General features: G+C 39.3%; 1 protein-coding gene across 4 annotated transcripts in view; it reads left to right on the plus strand.

The window, feature by feature from the left end:
* Nucleotides 1-6,908, plus strand: part of RNF144A (ring finger protein 144A) — a 60,508-nt gene extending 53,600 nt beyond the window's left edge. For all 4 annotated transcript variants that reach the window (XM_014251458.2, XM_088052753.1, XM_088052754.1 and 1 more), the window contains one exon: nt 2,162-6,908. In XM_014251458.2, the coding sequence (XP_014106933.1) occupies nt 2,162-2,293 (132 nt within the window). In that variant the 3' untranslated portion in view covers nt 2,294-6,908. The remainder of the gene's footprint in view (nt 1-2,161) is intronic.
* Nucleotides 6,909-21,310: the final 14,402 nt, after the last annotated feature.

The raw sequence follows: 21,310 nt of genomic DNA on the forward strand, positions 1-21,310 counted from the left end.
TTACCACTAGGTGTCTGAGCTGTGGACTGGGTTTTGCTTGGATTAGTCAATGGTATCTCAGGAAGTGTGTGGGTACATTAAGTTAACCTGATAAACCTGTAGTATGAGGTAATTAATCTGATATTTGGAATATGTTCTAAGCCACTGCAGTTTATGCAAATGTATTGGATATATGGAATATTTGATGATCTGGTGATTGATGAGAAAGAAGGAGATAATTCACTACTAGTCAGGATATAATTCTGCTAAACCCACAGAAGCCAAATCGACACTCCAATTGTTTCCTTATGCTAACTTTGAGTAAGTTAAGGTTCTTCTTAGATTTATCCAAAGCAAATTGAGGTAAGTCTTTGGTTTGTTGTTTGTGGGTTTAAAAAAATATTTGTTTTGGCCAGAGAAAATGGCTTGATGCCTAGTAGGGCAGCAATTTCTTCAGAAGAAAAAGAACCAAGCAAAAAATAAATAATTAATACTCAGTGGGCAGTTTTACTTAAAAATAAACAACATCCCCTCCTCCCCTCCCCTCACACAAAACCACACCAAAAAACTAAAACAGCAAAACAAAAAGCCTGAAACTTGATGATTTCTTTGGTGGCATATTGAGGCTGAAAGAAAGGTGTAAACAGAGGTTTTATATTAATTACCAGTAGTCAGTCTGGCCCACTGAATTGCCAGTTTCTAGCTTGACTCTGTCTGAACCAGTGCACTCAGCCTGGGCTGCAAAGAGCAGCATGGCAATAGTTGCAGCTCATGTTTTTTAAAGATTAGAATTTAACTTTGGTTTCTGGGAAATAACATGCAAAGGTTAGTAGAAGTTGCATCAGATTGTCAGCATCACCAAAAAAAAGAGAATGAGTTATGAAACGTGCCCACCTCTGAAGCTGAAAAAGAAATTGCTGCTGGGAAGAAATGAAGTGGTGATGGCGAGGCAGGTGCGGCCGCTGGTGGCCGGGCGGCAGGAGGCGGAGCGCGGTGGCGCTGGGCGGGTGCGCCCGCAGCGCTGTCCCACAGCGCCATCTCCCGCTGCTGCCCCACAGCCGCCTGCAGCATCACCGACACACCATTATCCGTGCCCAGCAAAAGTGCTACTGCATCGTCCCGTCTATGCCGTGGCTAATTTCATATTTGCCAGCTAATCGAAGTGGCGTATCTAGCCCTGAGCAGAAGAATCCTTGATGAGTGCTACACTCTAATTTCATTTTGCCTTCTGCTGTGAGGTTCTGCTCTTGCATTAGCATTCCACTCCTGCCATCGTTATTCAAAATTATTCACAGACACTCTTATGTGAATAAATCTAAATTATTCTCTCAAATAATTGGTGGGCATATCGTTTCAGCATCACTTTTACAGTTGCCTGTGGCAAATGGGAAACTTTCTCGGGGGATGAAGCTCAACTTGAATGTTTTTGAAATAATTTTCTAAATTTAAGCTCTGTAGAAATTACTACTTTGTCACACTGAACAGGTAGGTAAGTCTGTGGTCCTCTGCTCGTGCTGGGAAGGAGATGATCAATAAATGTCAATGAAAAAGATGCACTTAGAGTTAGATCTCAGTTAGATCTCATCCCCTGAAGCAGCAGCATGAGCTCAGGTCTGACTGCAAAAAGTCATTGCGTATACAAAGTCCTCCTCTAGTCCATGGTGTTAGTAATCTGTGATTGGAACTCCCAAATTTGAATGCATGCTGGTGGGACACTGTGGTATTCTCCCCAGATCCTCTGAACACTACCAGAACCCTGACTAATTCTTCTCGAACTTTTCTGTAGAAAAAAAGAGAGCACCTGAAAGTGGAAGTCTTTCTTGTAGTCTTGATTTCAATATTTAGTATTTAGGTTTGATCAAGAAAAAAAGTAGTGATTTGCTTCATTGGTTGTTTGAGGTATAAGAAAACTCAAAAAGGCAAATATCCATCTGCATTATTTTGTGCATTAAAACGCAGTTCTGTGGCACAGTTCTGACTGGAGCCATAAAACATGAACATTCACACTACTTTCATTCACGTTTACTGGTCACTGTAGTATACACGTGGGGGAGTCCTGGCTCTGATAAGGGCAGTGGCATTTGCTGAAGTCTTTTTGATGGACACAGATGATGCAATGGTGCAGCAGACATAAATCTAGGCAATGCCATCCCTGACACAAAGCTATCCCTTTCTCTTACAGGTGGTAGGCATTTTTGCAGGATTTGGTCTTCTACTTTTGGTGGCCTCCCCTTTCCTTCTACTTGCTACACCATTTGTTCTGTGCTGCAAGTGCAAATGTAATAAAGGAGATGATGACCCTCTACCTACCTAGACTGAGAGAAGATTGAACTCGTCACAACATGTTTTGGTTTTACTGTTGCTGTTATGTTTCCCTCTTGCACTTACATTGCTGTAGCCTTACTTGCCCCATCCTGCTTTTCGTTGACACGGTCTTGATTCCAGGAACTGTTGTTACTACTGTTGTACAGATCACTTGATTACAGACAAGGAGGGTAATAGAAGGCAAATTTGGTGCTAAAGGGAGACCACAGACTTGGGCAGCTATCTGAAATTAAGAGGTGATACTGCTAAAAATAATGCAAAACCTTGGTGCTGCCCTGCTGGTGGACTGGGAACTGTACTGAATGACATCAGCAAACCAAGCTGAAAAAGCCTACAAACTTCTGCATATCTGTTTGCTTCCAAATTTGGTGTCTTGTTCCTGCATATGTTTAAGTTTTCTATTATTTAAATCAGACAGTCAACTTTGTGTGACTTTCTTACACATTTGTTCTTGTGAAAGCCATCACAATATCCTTTTTAATACCTATTTTTTCCAAGTCTGACAAAATTAGTAAGGTGCATATAGGCCATCCTATGCCTTCCTTGAAATTTGGGGAGGATCAGAGGGACAAAGTTGGTCCTGCTGCCTTCCACTAATTTTATAAAGTCTTATAGGAAATCTCTTTGATTAAAAAGCTACATTTTAAAATTAATTGATGAAGCTGTAATGAGTGGTGACACAAACCTGCTATTTAATCAAGTTTATTTTAAAAATGCATTGATGGTATTGATTACCCCTGGACCACTAGTGTTTTTCTGAATTGTTATTTTTTGCTATTGTTTAGGGTTCTGCTACACTTATAGGGCTATGTAACTTCTAATCCAGGTATCTTAATCTTTTTATAGATACATAGATATATATATATATATAATCCTATTTAAACCAAATGTGTAAATAGCTGTGCTATTGAAATATTTTGGAAATTCAGGATAGCTTGCTTCTGTCTTTAAGACAATTATTAAAAAATACAGGACTAACTTTACTGTTTAGCAGACTCTTGTGTTATCAATGAGTCTTTCCTTTTAAATACAAAAATACATCATGATTAACCCTGTAGTTAATATGAAAATGCCTGGGATGTTTGTGGAAGTTGTGCTTTGCATTTAAACTACTTAGCCCATTTTCAGAGATGATATTGTATGATATGTGATGTATTGTGTTAATAACGATACTGTGACAAAATAAGATTTTATTTGAAAACTAATCACTTGATAGTTTTGCATAATTCAGTGCTGTGTTTTCAGGGTAGTACAGTGTGCTATTCAACATACTACATCATTGAGGTTTCTCTTTTTTGAAATATTTTTTTGGAAACTGTTTTGCTCTGATTTTAAAGCCAACAAGAATTTGACTAATAGCTTCTTGCCATGACATATGAAGCATCTAAAACAATGTGCGTGTCTGTATTATGAAGGGAAACATTCTTTTGCTTGTGGACTGAAGCTCTACAGCATTTCTTCTTCATCACTTATTTCTGTCATCAGCAATGTACTGAGATGGATGACTATCTTGAAGACAGGATAACTTTACACTGAAAATGTCTTAAGATCATTAAATCCATCTGCTTCTGTCTACTGTCACAGGCTGGGAATATATTTTAATAGCTCAACCATAAAAAATTGCTCTTTATTGTCTTTTGGTTTACACTGTATATTAAATAAAATTGTTGCAGGGCGCAGTTTTGAAAAGGGCCAATTTCTTTTTCAAAAAACTGTTCTCCTCCTTTATCCTCCAAGTTTAGTGCTATCCAAATTAAAACTGTATCTAACCAGAGATTTTAGCTCTAGGAGCTGGTGATATCTGCAATTCACTTACTTGGCTTGATATTAATGAGTTCAGCCTCTGTAGTGTGAATGAAAAGGATAGCTGGTTTCCAACAAATTGAACTCGTGATATCTTCAGATTGTTTATGGCAGTGCACAGTTCAGATCTTCTGTTAACTTATCTTTAGTATTTTATCCATCTTTGTTATTAAAAATTGCTTAGTTGTTCAAAAATATCCATAGGGAAGTTTGGGTAGTGCATTTGATCCCTGTCTACCATCTCCCGGGGGGTGTGAAGCACTGCTGAGTTCAGCAGCAAGGGAAGTGCTGCTCTGGCTCTGGCATCAGCTCAGTCCATCTCCCACAGGGATCCCAAGCCACACACCTGAGTAGTCCTGAGTCATAGCTTCATTGTCCAGAATTAGTAGAAACCCTTCTGCAAAGGACAGCTTCCTGAAGGTTAGCTTGAACTGTGGTTTTTCCTCCTTGGCCCTGTAATTCTGTTTAACTGAGGAAAAGAACCCTGGACAATAGGATGTAAAGACTTCATGGGTTATTAATTTTCTAGCTGGGGCACTGAGGGGTTTTGCTGTATTGTGGCTGTGACTGATGACCAGTTCTCCTACTGGGGTCATAGTAAGCAGGAGAGATTCACTGTCCTGTGAACAGTACTGAGTGTCCTGGTATGAGGAGGTTTATCTTCTCTGTGCCTTTCTTAGAGAATTTATGTCAAAATGCAGCAAAACTTGACTTTTCCATGTGCTGTGTGGCGAGTTAATAATCAAAGTCAGAATTAATGCATATGCAGATTTAAAAGAAATAAGAGAATTCAGTTCTTTGCAACTACAGAACTTTAAAATGATAATTTATAATTGATACTCACAGGTAAAATTATATCTAATCAAAACTGTGTCAGTGGATCTCTTATCTCAACATACTTGAATTGCTACGAGTTATATGACACAGCTCTTGTTTCACATCCCAGCTGCTGGAATAGTCTGTATGCCTACATATATTTACCAAATACCTTCCCAGTCTTTTCAGGTTTCCTAAATGTCATTCCATCTGTATTCTCGGGGATTTTTTTGTTAGTTTTTAGTGTTGTTAATATTATTACTATTATTTTTAATGCTGATTTGGTTCCAAAGTAGCAACTTTTTGGTGGTGATATATTAAGTTCAGGGTGCTTTTATGTTACAGCTTATGTTGATACTGTGACATTTAATACCCAAAAACTGAATTGTAAATACATAATTTTAAACTCTGACATTTAAACCCCCTGCCATGGGAAAGGGAATATTTGTTTCTTTGTCTTTTCAAGCGAAAGTCTGTTAAAACAGTCATGGCTTTTTGAATTTGCACCAGAAAAATAAGTATCACAGCATGATTTCTGCTGCATTCTTATGGTTGTACTATTATTTAGGGGGAATCATAGTTTATTCTGATTTGAAAGGACCCACAAGGATCAAGTTCAGCTCTTGAGTGAGTGATCTGTTCGTAAATGCTGTTTAATGGAGTTTGTAACATGAGTTACAGCACATCATCTGCTTGTTCTTCTGGGCTGTCACGTGGTGTCATGTCTAGTGAGTGTGGAGTCCCAGCTCCAGAGGCTGTGCATCTCCCTAGACTTGCCATTAGCTGGGCTGAAGCCAGTCCTGAGAGAGATCAGGAGCAGAACCCACTTCATCTTCAGTGGTGGTAACGTCAGGTTTTCCCATGTGCCCTGTACATTGACCAAGTCACTGCCTTTTATCTCAATTTAACCATCTTTTAAGTGAATGGACCAGTGTTTACCTCAGGAGAGCTGTGAGGGCAAATTCATTGGTTTTGAGGCTCTTGAAAAGTTTGTGATGAACAATTATATATAAAAGATTACTGTAGTTTATGTTAATATTTCAGTTTTATTCATGTTGACATTCATCCTGAAAGTTCCTACTACTGACTTTACCATGTCAAGAATTTAAGATACTTTTCCCCAGATACTAAGAAGCATGATCTTTCCTCAGATACTCAGGTGCATAAATTAGGCAAAATCCCAAATAACAGCAGACTGGATCAACTTAACTCAGTTTACAGCTGAACTCATGACATGCAGAAAACAATCAAAATTAGTGAATAGCTCTCATTTATGGAGCTGACAGGATAAAATATCCATTGCTTAGAAAAATACAAAGTGTTTGTTTTTTTTTTTTTTAAATGTTATAGGCAGGAAGATTAGAATGAAGTTCTGTACATTTCATCTGTAGGCCTTTTACTGTATAGGAATAAATATTTTTAATGCAGGCCATTATCATTCCAGTGAGGTGCAGCATGCATAAGCCTTTGTGCAGGTTTGCTTTTTTAAAACCAAAGTTTGTACATTTCATGTACATAATCTAAAAGCCTGAGGAAAACAAGTAAATTACTGTTGTTGATGACAGTGATACTAAGGACATCAAAAAAGCCTGCATCAGCCCTTAATTGCTAATGCACTTGTACTAAGTAAGGCATGCTGTTTGTGTTTAGAGCCCTGTGGTCTTCATTATTGCTTTGTGTATATCTTACAAGAATTCCAGGAACATTAGGTACATGGTACATAACTGAACCTTTCTTGATCATTTTATTATGATGTATTTTAAACTTGTATAGGCATAAGCATGAAGGAGTCATGCATATGTATAAATAATGTATTTGACCAGTGTAAAAATAGTTCTGTTGATGTATTTGAAATGTAAGTGCATTTTGTGCCACTAACACTGTGATGTATAAAGGAGCTGTTGAATGCCTTTTAATGTGGTGTTTTGTACTTTGAATCATATTGGAGAGTTTAATTTGTAATTTCAATAGATATTTTAAATGAATGTGTTTCCTGTGATTTTTTTCTTGTGGTTTTCTGCCTCTCAGTCCTTAGGAGAAAGCACAGCCTGCAGCCTGGAGACCTCCTGGCACAATTCTGGATATAGTTGTGGTTTCTGACTCACCATTTCCCAGCTCAGTTAAAAGAGGGAATCTGGATATCTCTAGAATTAATTTGATGCACAGCTGGATCCTTGATCCAGCTCCTGTTGTAGTCCATGGGTGGATGCTCTAGGCAGGTGAACATGCTGGCCCAAGGATCAGTCTCAGGTGTGTGTATGTTCTTGCACCATGGGTTTAGGTCTGGTGCAGGTGGCTGCTTTTACTCCCCTCAGCTTAGTGTGGAAGAGAAACTTAGGAGCAAAGCTCAATCTCTTGAGTAACTGAGCATATTTAACTCTCTGACAGCGATAATGAGTTCTCATGTTCTTAACTCCATCAACAAGCACTTTCTCAATTGCAGTTTAGGCAAAATATAATGTAGACTTTTCTTAAGTTTCCATAGTTAAGATACAATTTGTCTATACCCATAAAAAAAGCACAGACACAATTTCTTCAAGAAAATGGTGTGCATAAAGAACATGCATCCTTTCTACCCGACAGCTTTAGAAAAGGTCATGTAATAGCTGCTACTAACTCATTTCTTCTTTCGTTTTCATGGAGCATAATGATTTTTGTCTATAAGGGTAAGAGCAAGTTAGGTATTTTGTTCATTTAATTGGGCAGAAAATAGTCTCTAAAAGCCACAAGGGGTTTTGACCTCTTCTAGGAGCAGGTATTTTTAACAAAGTGATCTTTCTGCTTGCTTCTGCTACTCCCACACTGTGTTGCTTCCAATTAAAGGATGTTTGGTGTTGCAGTTTTCTCTCGGAGATAGGATTATTTCTCAGTCACATGCAATAACATTAATTTAATGACCTTTAGCTTCTCTGTTTCTCTACCAGGTTCAGCTTCCCTTGCTATAGAAGGGTTTTCTAACCTGTGCCTTTCAGCTGTGTGACTGGGTTTCTTTACAAGAAATCTGTCACCAGAGAATCAAGCACTGCAGAAATTAAGTGGAGTAACAGTCATCTGTCTAAAATTAGAAAATTTAAGTTGAATTCTTAAGTGGCAAACTTACAGCACATGTATGTTCTAGTAAACAGTGTCCAGAATCATTCAGTTGCCAGAGCTGAACTACATCCATATTAGTAAGTTCTGTTAGGAGGGATCGCAGCCCCAGAATAACTCCTGAAGTGTACCTGGCCATTGGATGGAAGAGTTCTGCTCAAAATCGTGTCAGTAACTGTCCTGTAAGAACTGAAAGACTGAGACAAGAGAATTGCCTGGCATAAACCCTTTGTGCTAGTTCTAGCATTCTGCTAGTTACAGTGGTACTGAAGGAATTGATATTGTGTACACACACGTGTGGCGGATAGTGCTAGAAATTGCCACTACCAGCACAGTGCATCCACAGCATGCACAAAACACCTTTCTTCTTTTTTTCTTTTTATTTTCTTAATTGAAGATCAGCTGGGAAGTTCCTCATAAGAGATTTTGTGCCATGGGTACTTGACCTGTCAGTGCTGCATCTATACTAAGAGTTATTTTATGCAGAATATGTTGAAACCAGTGAAACTTTCACGTATTTTGAGAATGACAGGTAAGGCTATTTTGTACAAAGAAGCCTTTGCTACCCAGATCCTTTGCTCGGGGAAGATTCAGCCTAGTAGTATCTGACATCACTTAAGGTCAGGTCTCTTGACATATATGTGTCTGGTTTCAGCTGGCGGTAGTTGATGCAAAGACACATCTCCTGAGTTTTTGGAACATCTCCCTTCCCATCCTATGCTGCTTTTACTAAAGTTGTTGTCTAGACAAATTAGCTTTTTTAGCCTCTCAAGTTGGTTCTCGGGTGTGGGGTTTATTTCACCATATGCTTTGATGACTTGTCCAGGCATACTAGCTTTTTACATGGCTAAAACTGAGGACAGCATTGGTAGAGTGCCTTATCACAAGGACTGTTTTTAGATACCAGGGCAGAACTTGGTGGTGCAAAGAGGGTTACTCTGTGTTTCCAGATGGCTCTGTGTGTGATAACTATAGCTTAACACATGTGCCACATATACAAAATGTTTAGATTATGTAAATCGTATGAACCAACTCACACATGCAAGCAATGGAAATGCACTTAAAAGACTAGAGTCCTGTTCTTCTGTGTTGTGTGGCAGAGAGAACAACATCAAGTTGTATGTGCTATCTGTGAATTTATTCTCATGTTCCTTGTTTTATTTTTGTTTGGGTTTTAAAGCCAAAAATCGAATTAACACTACAAGCCAAATAAAGAGAGCCTCTGGGAGTAAATTGTAAGTGTCCTAATTTAATTCAATGCAGTATTCTAAAATCTGGATATATATATATATATATGTGTGTGTGTGTGTAGCTGATGTGTACCTTATTTTTATACACAGCATCTCCCTAAATGTCAAGTGTGTCTTCATATAGGACTACAGGAAGAAGAAATTCTATTGCATAATTTTATAGGAAATGTAATAACTTAGCAGGTTCTGCAGGCCTGACCTTCTCATGCCAGTCTAAATTAAAGATGTTAGCTTAGCCATTCCTGATATCTCACTGCTGTATGTTATTGAGAACAACTGCAAACAAGCACACATTTTATTTTTCCTCTTTGCTCCCTCAAAGTGATGTTTTGGTGTGTGGCAGAAATACTTGGGCTGCCACAAAATCCTGAGGTCTTATTATATTTTGAGAATTCCCCTGTCATTTTAGGGGTTAGCCACAGGAGATATGTATGAGCTTGTGCAAAACTGCATTTAAAATTGCCTCGCAGATGAGCAGCGTTTCTTTGTTTTCATGCCTTAGTAATTATTAGTGGACTAATTTTGTTGAAGTCCCATGTAACTGCTATGAGGGGTACAGGTTGAGTGAGGGAATCCTGAGCTGGAATAGGATAAACTCCTCCAGTTGCCTTAGCAAAGTCCCCGGGAAGGGTGTTCCGGGCAGTGAGCGGTGCTGCCGCGAGCCAGCAGGGAGCAGCCGCTGATCGCCGTGGCTCAGCATGGGCTGCCTTGCAGGAGAAATCCCTGGGAATCAGATTTCTACCTCGAGCTTGTAAAGTCTGTGTTTCAAAGCCTCCACAGAGCTAATTGTAAAGATAGGGCTAAAAATAACTGTGTTATGATGGGCCTGCTCACACTGCTGGGGCTGTTCTAGTCTCTGATATTAACATACATTATTGTTCCTGTTCTCTGAGGGTGTATAAACCTTTTCTGACAGGGAAAAAGCCCAAGTGTTGAACTTAGAAAAGCTGATAAAGAGATGCTCCAGTCTACAAATGTAAAATGAGAGGTGCAAACCAGGGGTCTCTTTCAATATGCCAAGTTCAAAAAACACTGATTTCACTGGGAGAAGAGAGAACACTAAAATCAGTTGGTTACAAAGATTTGGCTAATAGCACTGCATCTTCTCTGTATTTTATAATGGATGGATATTGTAGCTCAGCCAAATTATTCTTTCCTCTCTTCCTACCCACGCCTGCTGTTGTATCTGTGTTCTGTAATACAGATGTTCAGCATAAACAATGCAACTGTCCAAACAATAATTCCAGCCACCCATTCAGCAGTCAATATGTTTGGCAGGGGAGGCAAGATGCAACAGGGAAGTTGCCGTGAGTCCTTCTACCTTTACCTATTTACATACATTCCAAAGTTTGTGTGTCTTCCTACCCCTGCCCAACCACCAAGTACATCTGAGTAGAGCAAAATGAAAAGTTGGTTTCTCATATTTTTTGTGGACTAGAGATTTGTTTCAGGATCCTACCAATGCTAACACAAACTTTAACTTTTTTAAGGAAAGATTCAATGTGCAGTCCTGGCTGCCACCATCTCCCTGACAAAATTCCAGGGACTCCTGGGAAATTTCTAGTTCATGCCAATTACAGCCTGTTGGAATGTGTTTCAAGCATGTTTCTGAGCTGGATCTGTCTTTCCTTTTCAGAACCTTGACATTTTCTCAGGTGAAATGGAGCAATTAGAGGACTGGGGCAGCTCAGTGCCTCTTATGAGACCTCTGTTTCCTCCCATCATATCTATGCATTTTGTTCAGCAAATTTTCCCAGCCTTCAACATCAATCAGGGGGCTACAGACTGAGAATCTTCACAATGCAGGATGCCTCCAGCCTTTCAGTTTTCCTTGCAGCTTTTCCTGTCTTCCCAGGAGCAGGGTAGTGTTTCTAGGTGCAGAGTATTGAAGAATAGCCCTTGGAAGATGCAAATTGGGGGGGAAGGGGTGTGTGTGCTATCTTATTGTTTCCCACAACTGGAATCAGAAAGAAGAGATATCTAGAGCAGCAGAAGGGAGAGGCTCTGAGACAAATTTCTCTCTGTTGCCTCTACCTATGCTGTGACTAAAATGTACATTTGTGCTCAGTGCCATCATCCTTACCCGCAATTTTTATCCTTTCACTTGTGATCTCAGGATGTACCGCATTGCAGGTTCTGCAGTCAATTACTAGTGTTTCCTGACAACTAAGACTTGATAAGGGAGACAGGGGAAGTGTGACTGGGTTCAAAAGCGAGTGCCTTATGTGAGAGCTGACCCTCTGACTCATCTTCACCTGTGCCCTATGACTGATAGAGTTAACCTAGATATTTTCTCTGCCATTGTGCTGTGGAAATAAACCAAATGTGAAAAGCTACAGTGTCTGCAAGCAACATCATTTGTCCTTCTAGAAACATCTCAGGGCTCCTTAAACCTAAAGAATTCTGTCCAGTGCAACCCTCTCTCATGGCTTTTAACATTAAGCCTGAGAAAATGCCTTCTGAACCACAGGGTCTGGCCAGAACCTGCAGGGAAAAGCTGTGGCTGTGAGAGAAACTGACAAATGCTTGAGGTTGCAGCAACGTTTGTTTTAAATCACAGGATGCCTTAATGACCATTCAGGACACTCAGTACTTAAAGTCTTTAAAGTCTTTGATGGCAACCTCAGATGTGCAGCCTGTCAGCACAGCTCAGTAAGGTTCTAACGCTGCTTGCAGCTGGATAGACTATGGCTTTCCTTACTCCAGCTCAAATATGAAGCTTGCAGAGGAGCTCTAGCTGCTATCCAGTGCCAGCAAAACAGCTGTGAGCTGCCTCCCTGCCCTTTTCATGCAGCTCACAGCACCGTGGGGCACTCCCTAGCAATGGTCATGATTGCCTCTGCTCAGAGATGGCCGTCTCCAAACGGGCATGGGCAGCAGCCTCACAGAAATGATTATGGTGTTTCTTCAAGCAGCATTTACTGGTCTTGCTCGGGAGGCTGTGCCGGGTGGGATTTGCCAATGAAACAACTAACAACACCCCAACGGAAGGGTTTTATAGAGCTTTATGTATCTTAGTCCTCAACAACCACATGTGAAACACTACAAAGAAAGCTCCTGGATACAAGGAGCACTCAACATGTCGGTAGGGAGAAGAAAACCTTTTCCTGTTAACAAGAAAGTATCATAATCTCTTTAAAAGCCATAAAAGTAGCTAGAACATGAGGTTCAGAAAAAAATTTCATTCCTCTCTAGAGTATCCTGTATGTCTTTTGTGTACAGTAGGTTTTTCTGCCTGAGGAACTCGGTTTCTCTGAAGAGCTACTGAAGGCTCAATGTAAGGTTTGTGTGAAGAGTGTGTGGGTTGTGTGCAGTGCTCGGGCTAATTGCTGCCCCTGAAGCAGCTGGGAGGGGGTGGTCACAGAGGAATATTAAATGAAGGTAGTCCACAAAGATTAGAAAATGTGATAATCACTTGATTTGTCAGGAGTAGAATCAGATTTAAGCATATGTCTCTAATTCATTATTATTTCCTTCAACAAGCAAAATTTCAAAAGATATCTGGCATGTGCCCCTCTCCCACCTCACAGAGAGGAAGACATCTCTTGTGTTACTTATGGCTTTTATTTCACTATTTTCTTCTTCCTATCTTAAACATAAGAAGCAAACTCCAAAATTTCAAAAAGATCCTGAGTACCGCACAATGCCTGGCTTATTTCTTTTCATGCATGGTGTCATGGCAACAGGAGGAATTAAAAATTAATTATAATCCAGGCAAGATGGGCTCTACTTATATTGTGTTTGATTTAGCCTGGCCTTCAGATTTATTTTTTAAAAAGCAATATTAGAGGTCTTTTTTGCTACTAAGGATTTTTATTTGTCTGGTAAAGATCTTGTGGTCAATAATTTGAATATGTAGCAAGCTGCCAAAGAAAATTGAATTAATACAGAGATACACGACAAAAGAATATTCAGAGGGAACAGCAGGAAAAGGTAGCAAGTGATTAAGTGAAACAGATCTTGTTAAACTTTAGTAAAATACATGGGTGAAACAAAGCATGCTCTTTTTAACGGGAACAGCTCAACAACTATTACTGTTAACAATTTCCCTAAGATTCTATTTATGACTTATTAATCAGAAATGAGAATGTGTTTCATCTGAGAAATGCTCAGTACCTGCTTTGATATGGTGATGCCTTAACTTGAAAGATACCTTGATGGTACACAAAGGGAACTCAATAAAAATTGAGTTAGACTTTCCAGCCTTAGCAGGTGTTTCACTTCCTCATTCAAAGTCAAAGTACTAAATTCATTTTTCTCTTCTGCTCTGCATTGCTTAAGAATCATATATTGTATAGTTTTTATGTAGAGTGGACAAAATTCCATTTTTTAACCATTAGATAGAATTCTTCCACCTGGAAAACCAGCTCTGGTTTGCCAGCTCTGGCAAACCTGCAGATCTGTACCAGCAAGTCTATTTTGCACTTCACCTGCAGGCATACTGTGCATCCTGTGGAGGACCTCAGTGCAGACTGAGAGACCCTGCAGCAAATTCCTTCAGCCTCTGTTCTGCATTGTGCAGAAATAGTCCCCATGTGATGTGTGAGCAAACCATTTGTGAGGCAGCTTCTGGGAAATCATAGGAGGTGTAAAGGCATTAATCATAAATAAAACTGAAGTTCTGGATATTCTATGCCCATCTTTTTGATTTTTGAATGATAAACGTCCATGTCTGCAAGTTTTCATTCATTATGATCACCAGAAGCAATATGTTTAAAAAAATGCCAAAACAAATCAAATCTGAGATACAGTACAAGCTCCAAAAGAAGGACTTTTGAATAAATAATAGTTACAAGGTGTTGCATTTTGTCCTTTGTTTTGTATAAAACAAATTTTCTATACAGCTTAGTTCCTTCATGTCATATCAGTCTGAATTATATGTTCCAGGTAGAAGGTACCCAGAAATAACCTACCATTGACTAAACAAAATATTCTCTTTTTTTTTTTTTTTTTTTTTTTGGGTTTTTTTGGTTTTATGAGAATGAGAAATGTTTATTTCATTGGCATGAAAAACTATACGTACCTGGGGGGCAAAAAACCCTCAACAACATATATTCAGATGTCACAGTGCATTTAATTCTTGATTTAGTGAAGAGTGAAAGAGATCTTTAACTAGGCTGATAATCTTCCAGAAGTTAGGCACCAGGCAGTCCTGCAGCTTGTGAACAGTGCTGTTGTTCAAGCCTTTGCATGCAGTGAGAACTACTTGGAGAGCACTTTGGCCCTAAGTTTCTCCACACTTATTTACCTCTGCGGTCTCAACACAATTTCTACAGCTATTGCACAATATGTGCTGATGACTGGAAATTCCAGAAGCTAATGCCCTCCCAGACTTTGGCATCAGGGATCAGTGGTATTGCTTAAATAACCTCTGGATATTGTGACTAATTTCTGTCAGAACAACAGCTATCTCATTGCAACAACTGCGAAAGAACATGTGGGAAAAGTAGCAACAAGCACTGAGCAGAGTCTTGGCCTGTCCTCCATGCAGAGTGTTGAGGAATTGATCCACTTACCAGATGTAAGAGACAAGTCTAGGCACCTTTCCTGATTCCTCAGGTCCACATATGGAGCATCAAAGAGGTGAACTCTGCTAGCCATATTTTTTGAAAACGGAAACTTACTCAGTTCAACAGAAATATTTGGGGGTGTAGACACTTCCCCAAGATGCAGGATGAAGATATTCTGGTATGTGATATCACTTGAGTATCAGCTTTCTGAAGAAATTTGTGAGGCTAAAGGAGAGTGGGTAAGAGACAAGGCAACAACCAGATTTACTAGTCCACAGTTACTCTGAGGAGTAGTGCTTTCCTTGTGGCTCTTTTAATGTGGCTCTCTTTTGGTGTTTTGAATCTGTCCTGCCTGCAGCCAGCATTGATTATAGATTATACTGGACAATTTCTAGCATCTGAATTGCTCTAGCATGTTTTCAGATAGTTCCACAAATTACTATTGTCATTTATTTTGGATATTGTTTTAGATTACTCTGTTTCTTTTATGCGTGGCAATAATGAGAACCAGGTTTTGTTCCATATAGACTGGCAAGCAGGCAGCAATCGAGTCCTGATGTGTACCAGTAAACTCTTCCTCCCAAAATGCTCCCACAACTGTCACTTCTGAAAAATGTGGTCCCAGCTAGCAGAGCAAGTGAGACCTTGCAGGCAGCTGAAGAGAGGCTGTCTGTTTAATCCATAGTTAAAGAGAAGTGGGAAAGCAGTAGGAGCTCAGTAACTTCCTGGATATGAACAATGTTGTCAGCTGAAAACTTGGCAAAGCAGATTGGTGTGGGGGCAAGGACAAAAGCAGAGAGAATAAGAGGAGAATTGTCCAGTAGAGTACAAGAGGATGCTGTATTTAATAAAAAAGAAGGAAACACTGTAATTAAAAACAAAACGAAACCACCACACGAGCCCATCATGCAAATACAAGAGAAAGGAGAAAAAACCACTGTATGCAAATCAAGCAAGTGTAAAACATTTATATGAAAACGCATGTTTTATTTCATAAAATACCCGTGTAAAATCTATTTCTACTGTGTTTAATAGACTGTCTGTGTAGAAAAGTGCACATCAGGGTCAGTTTACTTCTGCTTTGTAAATCTGCTCAAGCCAGCACTGCTGGCAGGTTATTTCCCTTGACAGCAGCAGCATTCCCACCTGGATGAGCACAAACTTCATTCAGCTCTCCAACCAGGGTCACTGAAGAGAGTCACTTTTCATCTTCATTCCAGCAAGTTCAAGGGCCAAGCCTTGTAGTACTGTAATTTTAATGTCTTATAGCTTAACATTTAATGGGAGTTAGACCAGTATAAAGAATGATGAGGCAGTTCCAAAGGTGTCCATGGGAAATTCTTCTCAACCACAGGGAATAATACTAAATGAAAAGAGTTTGGAAATTGAGCGGAATTTGACCTTGGCAGAAGGCGAACTGAAATCAGGGACTGGCACCCTTTCAAGGGTATTTTTCCAGTCACTATTTTTCCTGCCCAAGTTAGAGGTTAAGCATCCTAGTAGGAAGTTGATGGGAGGCAGAGACACCATTCTTAACCAAACAATGTGCTACTGATGAAAGGTTCAAACCCCTCAGGAGACAGGGCTGGAAACTGCTGCCTTTTGTAGACTAGACGTTCAGGTGGCAGCCTTTGCTGGCCTCGTTGATAGAACCTGACGTATTTCCAAAGAAATACCTGTATTCCACCTTTGCAATGTTTCTGACCCTGATTTTACCATCCTTTCTTTCTAAGAACATTTTGTTGTATTTAGTGTTGCAAGCAAATGCTGTGACCAGCCAAGAAATCAACCCAAAAGATAAGCACAGAAGTAATTTGTTTTGTATTATTCTGCATCTTCTCTTTCTTTTACTTCTTTTCTATCAAACAACCAAATCATTAAGTACCTTGGAGAAACTTCTGATTTTTAAAAACAGTAAAGGAATCTGCATCAAACAGCAGTGATGGCTCTAGTAGTGGTGATAAAACATGCAACAAAACCTTGCAGTAACACAACAAGTTTCCATCCCACTTTAGTCCAGGGACTAGGATACAAATAGCAACCGTGAAAATGTGTCCAAAAGAAATAGAGATTTACAAGACACCCTTATTTCTTCAAAATTTTTTACTCTCTTCCTTCAACATGCATACATGCATATTTCTAGCATTTACATTTGGTGGGCTTAATTACTATATTCTGCAAAATTATTCATTCATTCCTTTCACAGAGCTGTAATGAGGAGCCCAAAACTGAGATTCTCACACTGATTCTCACGTTTTTTATCTCACCCAAACTGGATGTCTACAAATTAGAGCTACGCAGCAAAGCCTTCTATTACTTCCAACAGAAAGAAACAGTTCCCTCCAGAGGAGCCTTATGTCACAAGTTATGCAAGTTTTAGACTTGTCTCCAGGTTGGTTTCTAAGAGGAGTGAGATGAGTTTAAATGCTCCCTCTCTCAGTCCCCTGATGTTGAAGAACCGTAGGGTTGGTTTCCCTTAGCCCAAGCAAGCCTGACAGAAGGTTTTTCTCTTCCCAAGAACCAACACTGGAGCCTGTGGGATACTTTTCCATGTGTATATTTAGCAGTCCCTTGGAAGTATCACTTGGAAGAATCACTGTAAAATTGCAGTCTGAGATGAATAAGTTTTAGCTGCTTAAACTTCCTGAGATAAATTTATTTCTGAGGAGTTCTGTATGTTTGTTTTTGTGGAACTGGTTAGAGGACTATGTTCCTGACGGCCTGCCTGCTACAGAGATTGGTTCTCATTTTAGCTTCAGAGGTAACTTGCTGTTCTCAAGTGTTATTTCTGTGGGGAAAAAAAGTCTAGAAATCTTTAGGGGAAATACAAACAGCGTGTTACACATGCTCTGTATTTCAGCAATTGAATTCCTGAGGGAAGTACCTGATAGTGGAGAAATTAGAGCAGTGAACTTGATACAGACATACATGGGAAGCTCAAAAGTGAATTTGATTAAGAGTAAAAATGGCAAATAGTTAAGCTTTTGTGCCAGTTCTGAACTGTGATTAGAAACAGTCATCTGAGTTTTCTGTGGGGGAGAGAAAAGTTGCCTAAATTCACTTAAAACACATGGGGCCATCTTGGTGACTCTTCAGCTTATAGTTGTTTGTATCCACCAGGTTTGTAGTTGTGCCTTTTCCAGATAGCAGTTCACAATTTCATATATCCAGGTGTAGCCCATATATAAGAAGATCCATATCAGAACATTCACATTTTAAATCAATATAATTTTGTGTAATATTCCTTCTTTCCATTCTCTTCTCTCTTCCAGCATAATTGCATCAAACAGCAGTGATGGCTCTAGTAGTGATGCACTGTTGCCAGAAGCCATATGTCTTCACTTTGAATATTTGTATGTAGTCTATAGCCCCCTTTGGTTTATTGCTTCTGACTGATCTTTGTTTTTAGAGCAATTCATCAGTTTAAAAATAGATGGGTGTGTTACATTCAAAAATCCCATTGAAGGATGAATGATTTGATATTTTCTTATATCAAATGCTAAATAATAATTCTTTGTACGGCGAGACTCTATAAGACTTCCTTAACACAATTATTTATGTGTTTCTGGGCAGTTTGATATTCAAAAAGAATATTTTTTAATGAAAATGAAGTTCAAAAAATGCAAGTCAAACTAAATTCCCTTACTGTTGCCATTATCATATCACTGTTCCAGTGTCTCACCACTGTTAGAGCAAAGATTTTCTTCCTAACACCTAATCTAAACCTACTCTCAGTCTGAAGCCACTACCATTTGTCCTGGCACTACATGCCCTGGTAAAAATCCCCTCCAGCTCTCTTGTAGGCCCTCTTCATGTACAGGAATTCAACTATAACTTTTCCAAGTTATGAACCAATAGTTAGGGAGTGATTTTAAAATAGGTAGTTTACATGGCTGAATCAAAGATTATCTCAAAATTCTTCTGGCAGGGGTTTGTTACCATTTCCTATCACCTTTTCCCACCATGTCAGGCTATCCTGCAATACCTGAGCTGCCTTGCTTTCTGCAGAGCAAGATGTTGAATGGTTGTGGCGTGTTCTGTCTGAAGTGGATTGGTAAACAGTGGCTTTAGCCTGCAAGAAAGGACAATGAAGTGAAACCAAGGCTTGCTAATTGAAGAACCAGTGAAGCCCAGTAACAGGCTGAAGATTTTCAGATTTCTCTGTGATAGACATTTTAATAAGAGATTGGACAAATATGTCATAGGAAGAAGGTTGTTCTGGTGATGGATTGGGACCTCACAAAACACCTGAACTCTGGTGTTCAATGATTTTAAATCCATGACGAGACTTTTTGTTTTCTGTAACTTCAAGGAGTACATACTCTGAATTGTTAGGAAAGTTCAGACCTAAGCTCAGACACTTGGGCAAGTCACTATGGCCACTAAAGTATTTTGTAACATAGGAATGCTACTAAAATCTCACTCCTTGGAAGCAAATACTCAGGACAGCACATGGAAGAGGCAGCCTGAGTTTGTCCCAGCTGCTGCTTCACATGATTACCGGGATGTAGCTATCCACATCACCATTTAATGGCTGTTTGCCAGCAGAGGAGAAGTCTTGCTCAACAAATGCAAGAAGCTTTTGCTTGCCCTTCCAACAGCCTAAAACAAAATGACAGACCACCCTGCACAAGGAGCTCAGTTTTATAGAGGCTTTGAGAAGAGACAGTAAGATGGGAAAATATCTGACTTTGAAATAGTTTCAACATAAGTTTCGGAGTGAATAGGGCTCAAGAAACAAAGACAGAGAAAAGGGTATTTAAGAAAGAACAATGGTAAAGGAAAGCCTTGTTTCAGTGGCTCATGTGAAACCAAGTTTTCTTGTTCAGAAGGTAAGTTGTGATGCAGATACATTCAGTAACCTAATTTTCTTTTGATAACCACGCAGTGGGGCAGTTTGGCACACCAGCTCTGCCAGGTTCACTAGATTTAAAATAGAATTTAATACTTTGTTTGGAAACAAGACTTGCTGCTTTTGCAGGTATCAGCTGCAGTGCTTAAAGAAAGCTTTTTAGGAGGGGAAAGAAACAGCAGGCAGTGAGGTTTCCCCAGTCAGACTTATTTGGGAAGTCAATAGGCTAAATCTCTACTCCCTTTGTTTTCATATTGTTTTACTGATGTGAAATCATCTTTAAAATCTTGACATATCTTCTGGTGTTTCTGGACTCTAGAGACCCTTTCTAGACGTACACATCCTCAATGCACAAACCCAATTTGCTCCTGCTCCCAGTTTGTGTAGATCAAAGAGGAGATAACATCCCCACATATTGACAATATAGGTGTGTATTGTAGACTTCCTTAGTCATTTTGGGCTAGCTATGAGCTGACCATTGTATTGCAGAGCAATGCATGCACTGAGGAGCAGTAGACCAGCTCAGTAGTACTCATTACACAATTAATTAGCTTTGTAATTAATTGTTTAATTAGCCTTACACAAGTTGAACTCACACAACTTTGCACACATTTAGGAGACCTAAACTGGACCTAAATTCTCCCCTATTCCCAAAGCAATGGAACAAAATCTTATCAATGTGTTTTCCTGTGAAATGGAAAGCAAGGAAATAACTGCACTTTCATTTTTACTGCGTATTTCTAATGTAAGATGACATCAGAACTTAAATATGGAGAACTGGCATGAAAACAGGTGTTGTAATTTCATCTCATGGGAAAGGAGTGATGGTGTTATTCCTCAGGTAGTCACAAATGCAATACTGTACTTCATTTCCACCCTTACCTGTATTGTACTGTATTGTATTCATGGAAGGAAAAAAAGGCAGAAAACAAATGCTGTAGAGTAAAACAGAAAGTATAGAGTGTGACGTGTCATATTCCAAAACGATGTTTTGCATCTGATTGTATATGTTATTACATTTTCTTGTAAAAGAAAAAAAATAGAGAGAGAATTAAATCAAAGTAGGAAACAGAAAAGAGCCATGGGAAACAGATGAATGATGACATCCAAAGAATGGCATGAAAAACTGAAGAAATGCTACACAAAGCCAGGAAGTTGTCATTCTGCAGCAATGGCATCTATCTGTGATCGTCTCCAGCACTGTTTCACCACATCCATCAATGAAGGATGCACAGATGTCACCATGAGAAATTCACAATTTGAATAAAGTTCCACAGCAAGCAATGGAAAGACTTTGATTAACTCCAGAGGGCTTTGGATGTGGCTCTTTCCATATCCTGGCTCATTTTGGCTCAGCACCTGAAATCACGATTTTCCTTTTTAATAATAAAACTTTCCATTTCTGTGGTGACATATATCCACAAAGCTCAGTGAAGGCTCATAATACTTCCTTTTATGAGTTCTATTAATATCAAGCAAGATTAAAATCTTTTGTCGTGAAATGCAGGTCTTCTAACCTTCTCACAGTTCAGAGGCAGCTCAAAATTTTAATTAATTTTGCTAAGAAATTGTAGAACGTTGAAGAATGTTCTCATTCTGATTTAGAAAAAATACAATGTCATGAAGCTGAATCAGGGGGAGTTTAGGTTGGATATCACGGAAGGGTTTTTCCCCCAGGGCAGAGG

Source organism: Pseudopodoces humilis, chromosome 3 (genome assembly GCF_049639895.1).
Source record: "Pseudopodoces humilis isolate 2021_Gansu_Grassland_sample_001 chromosome 3, ASM4963989v1, whole genome shotgun sequence".
NCBI classification, from domain to species: domain Eukaryota; kingdom Metazoa; phylum Chordata; class Aves; order Passeriformes; family Paridae; genus Pseudopodoces; species Pseudopodoces humilis.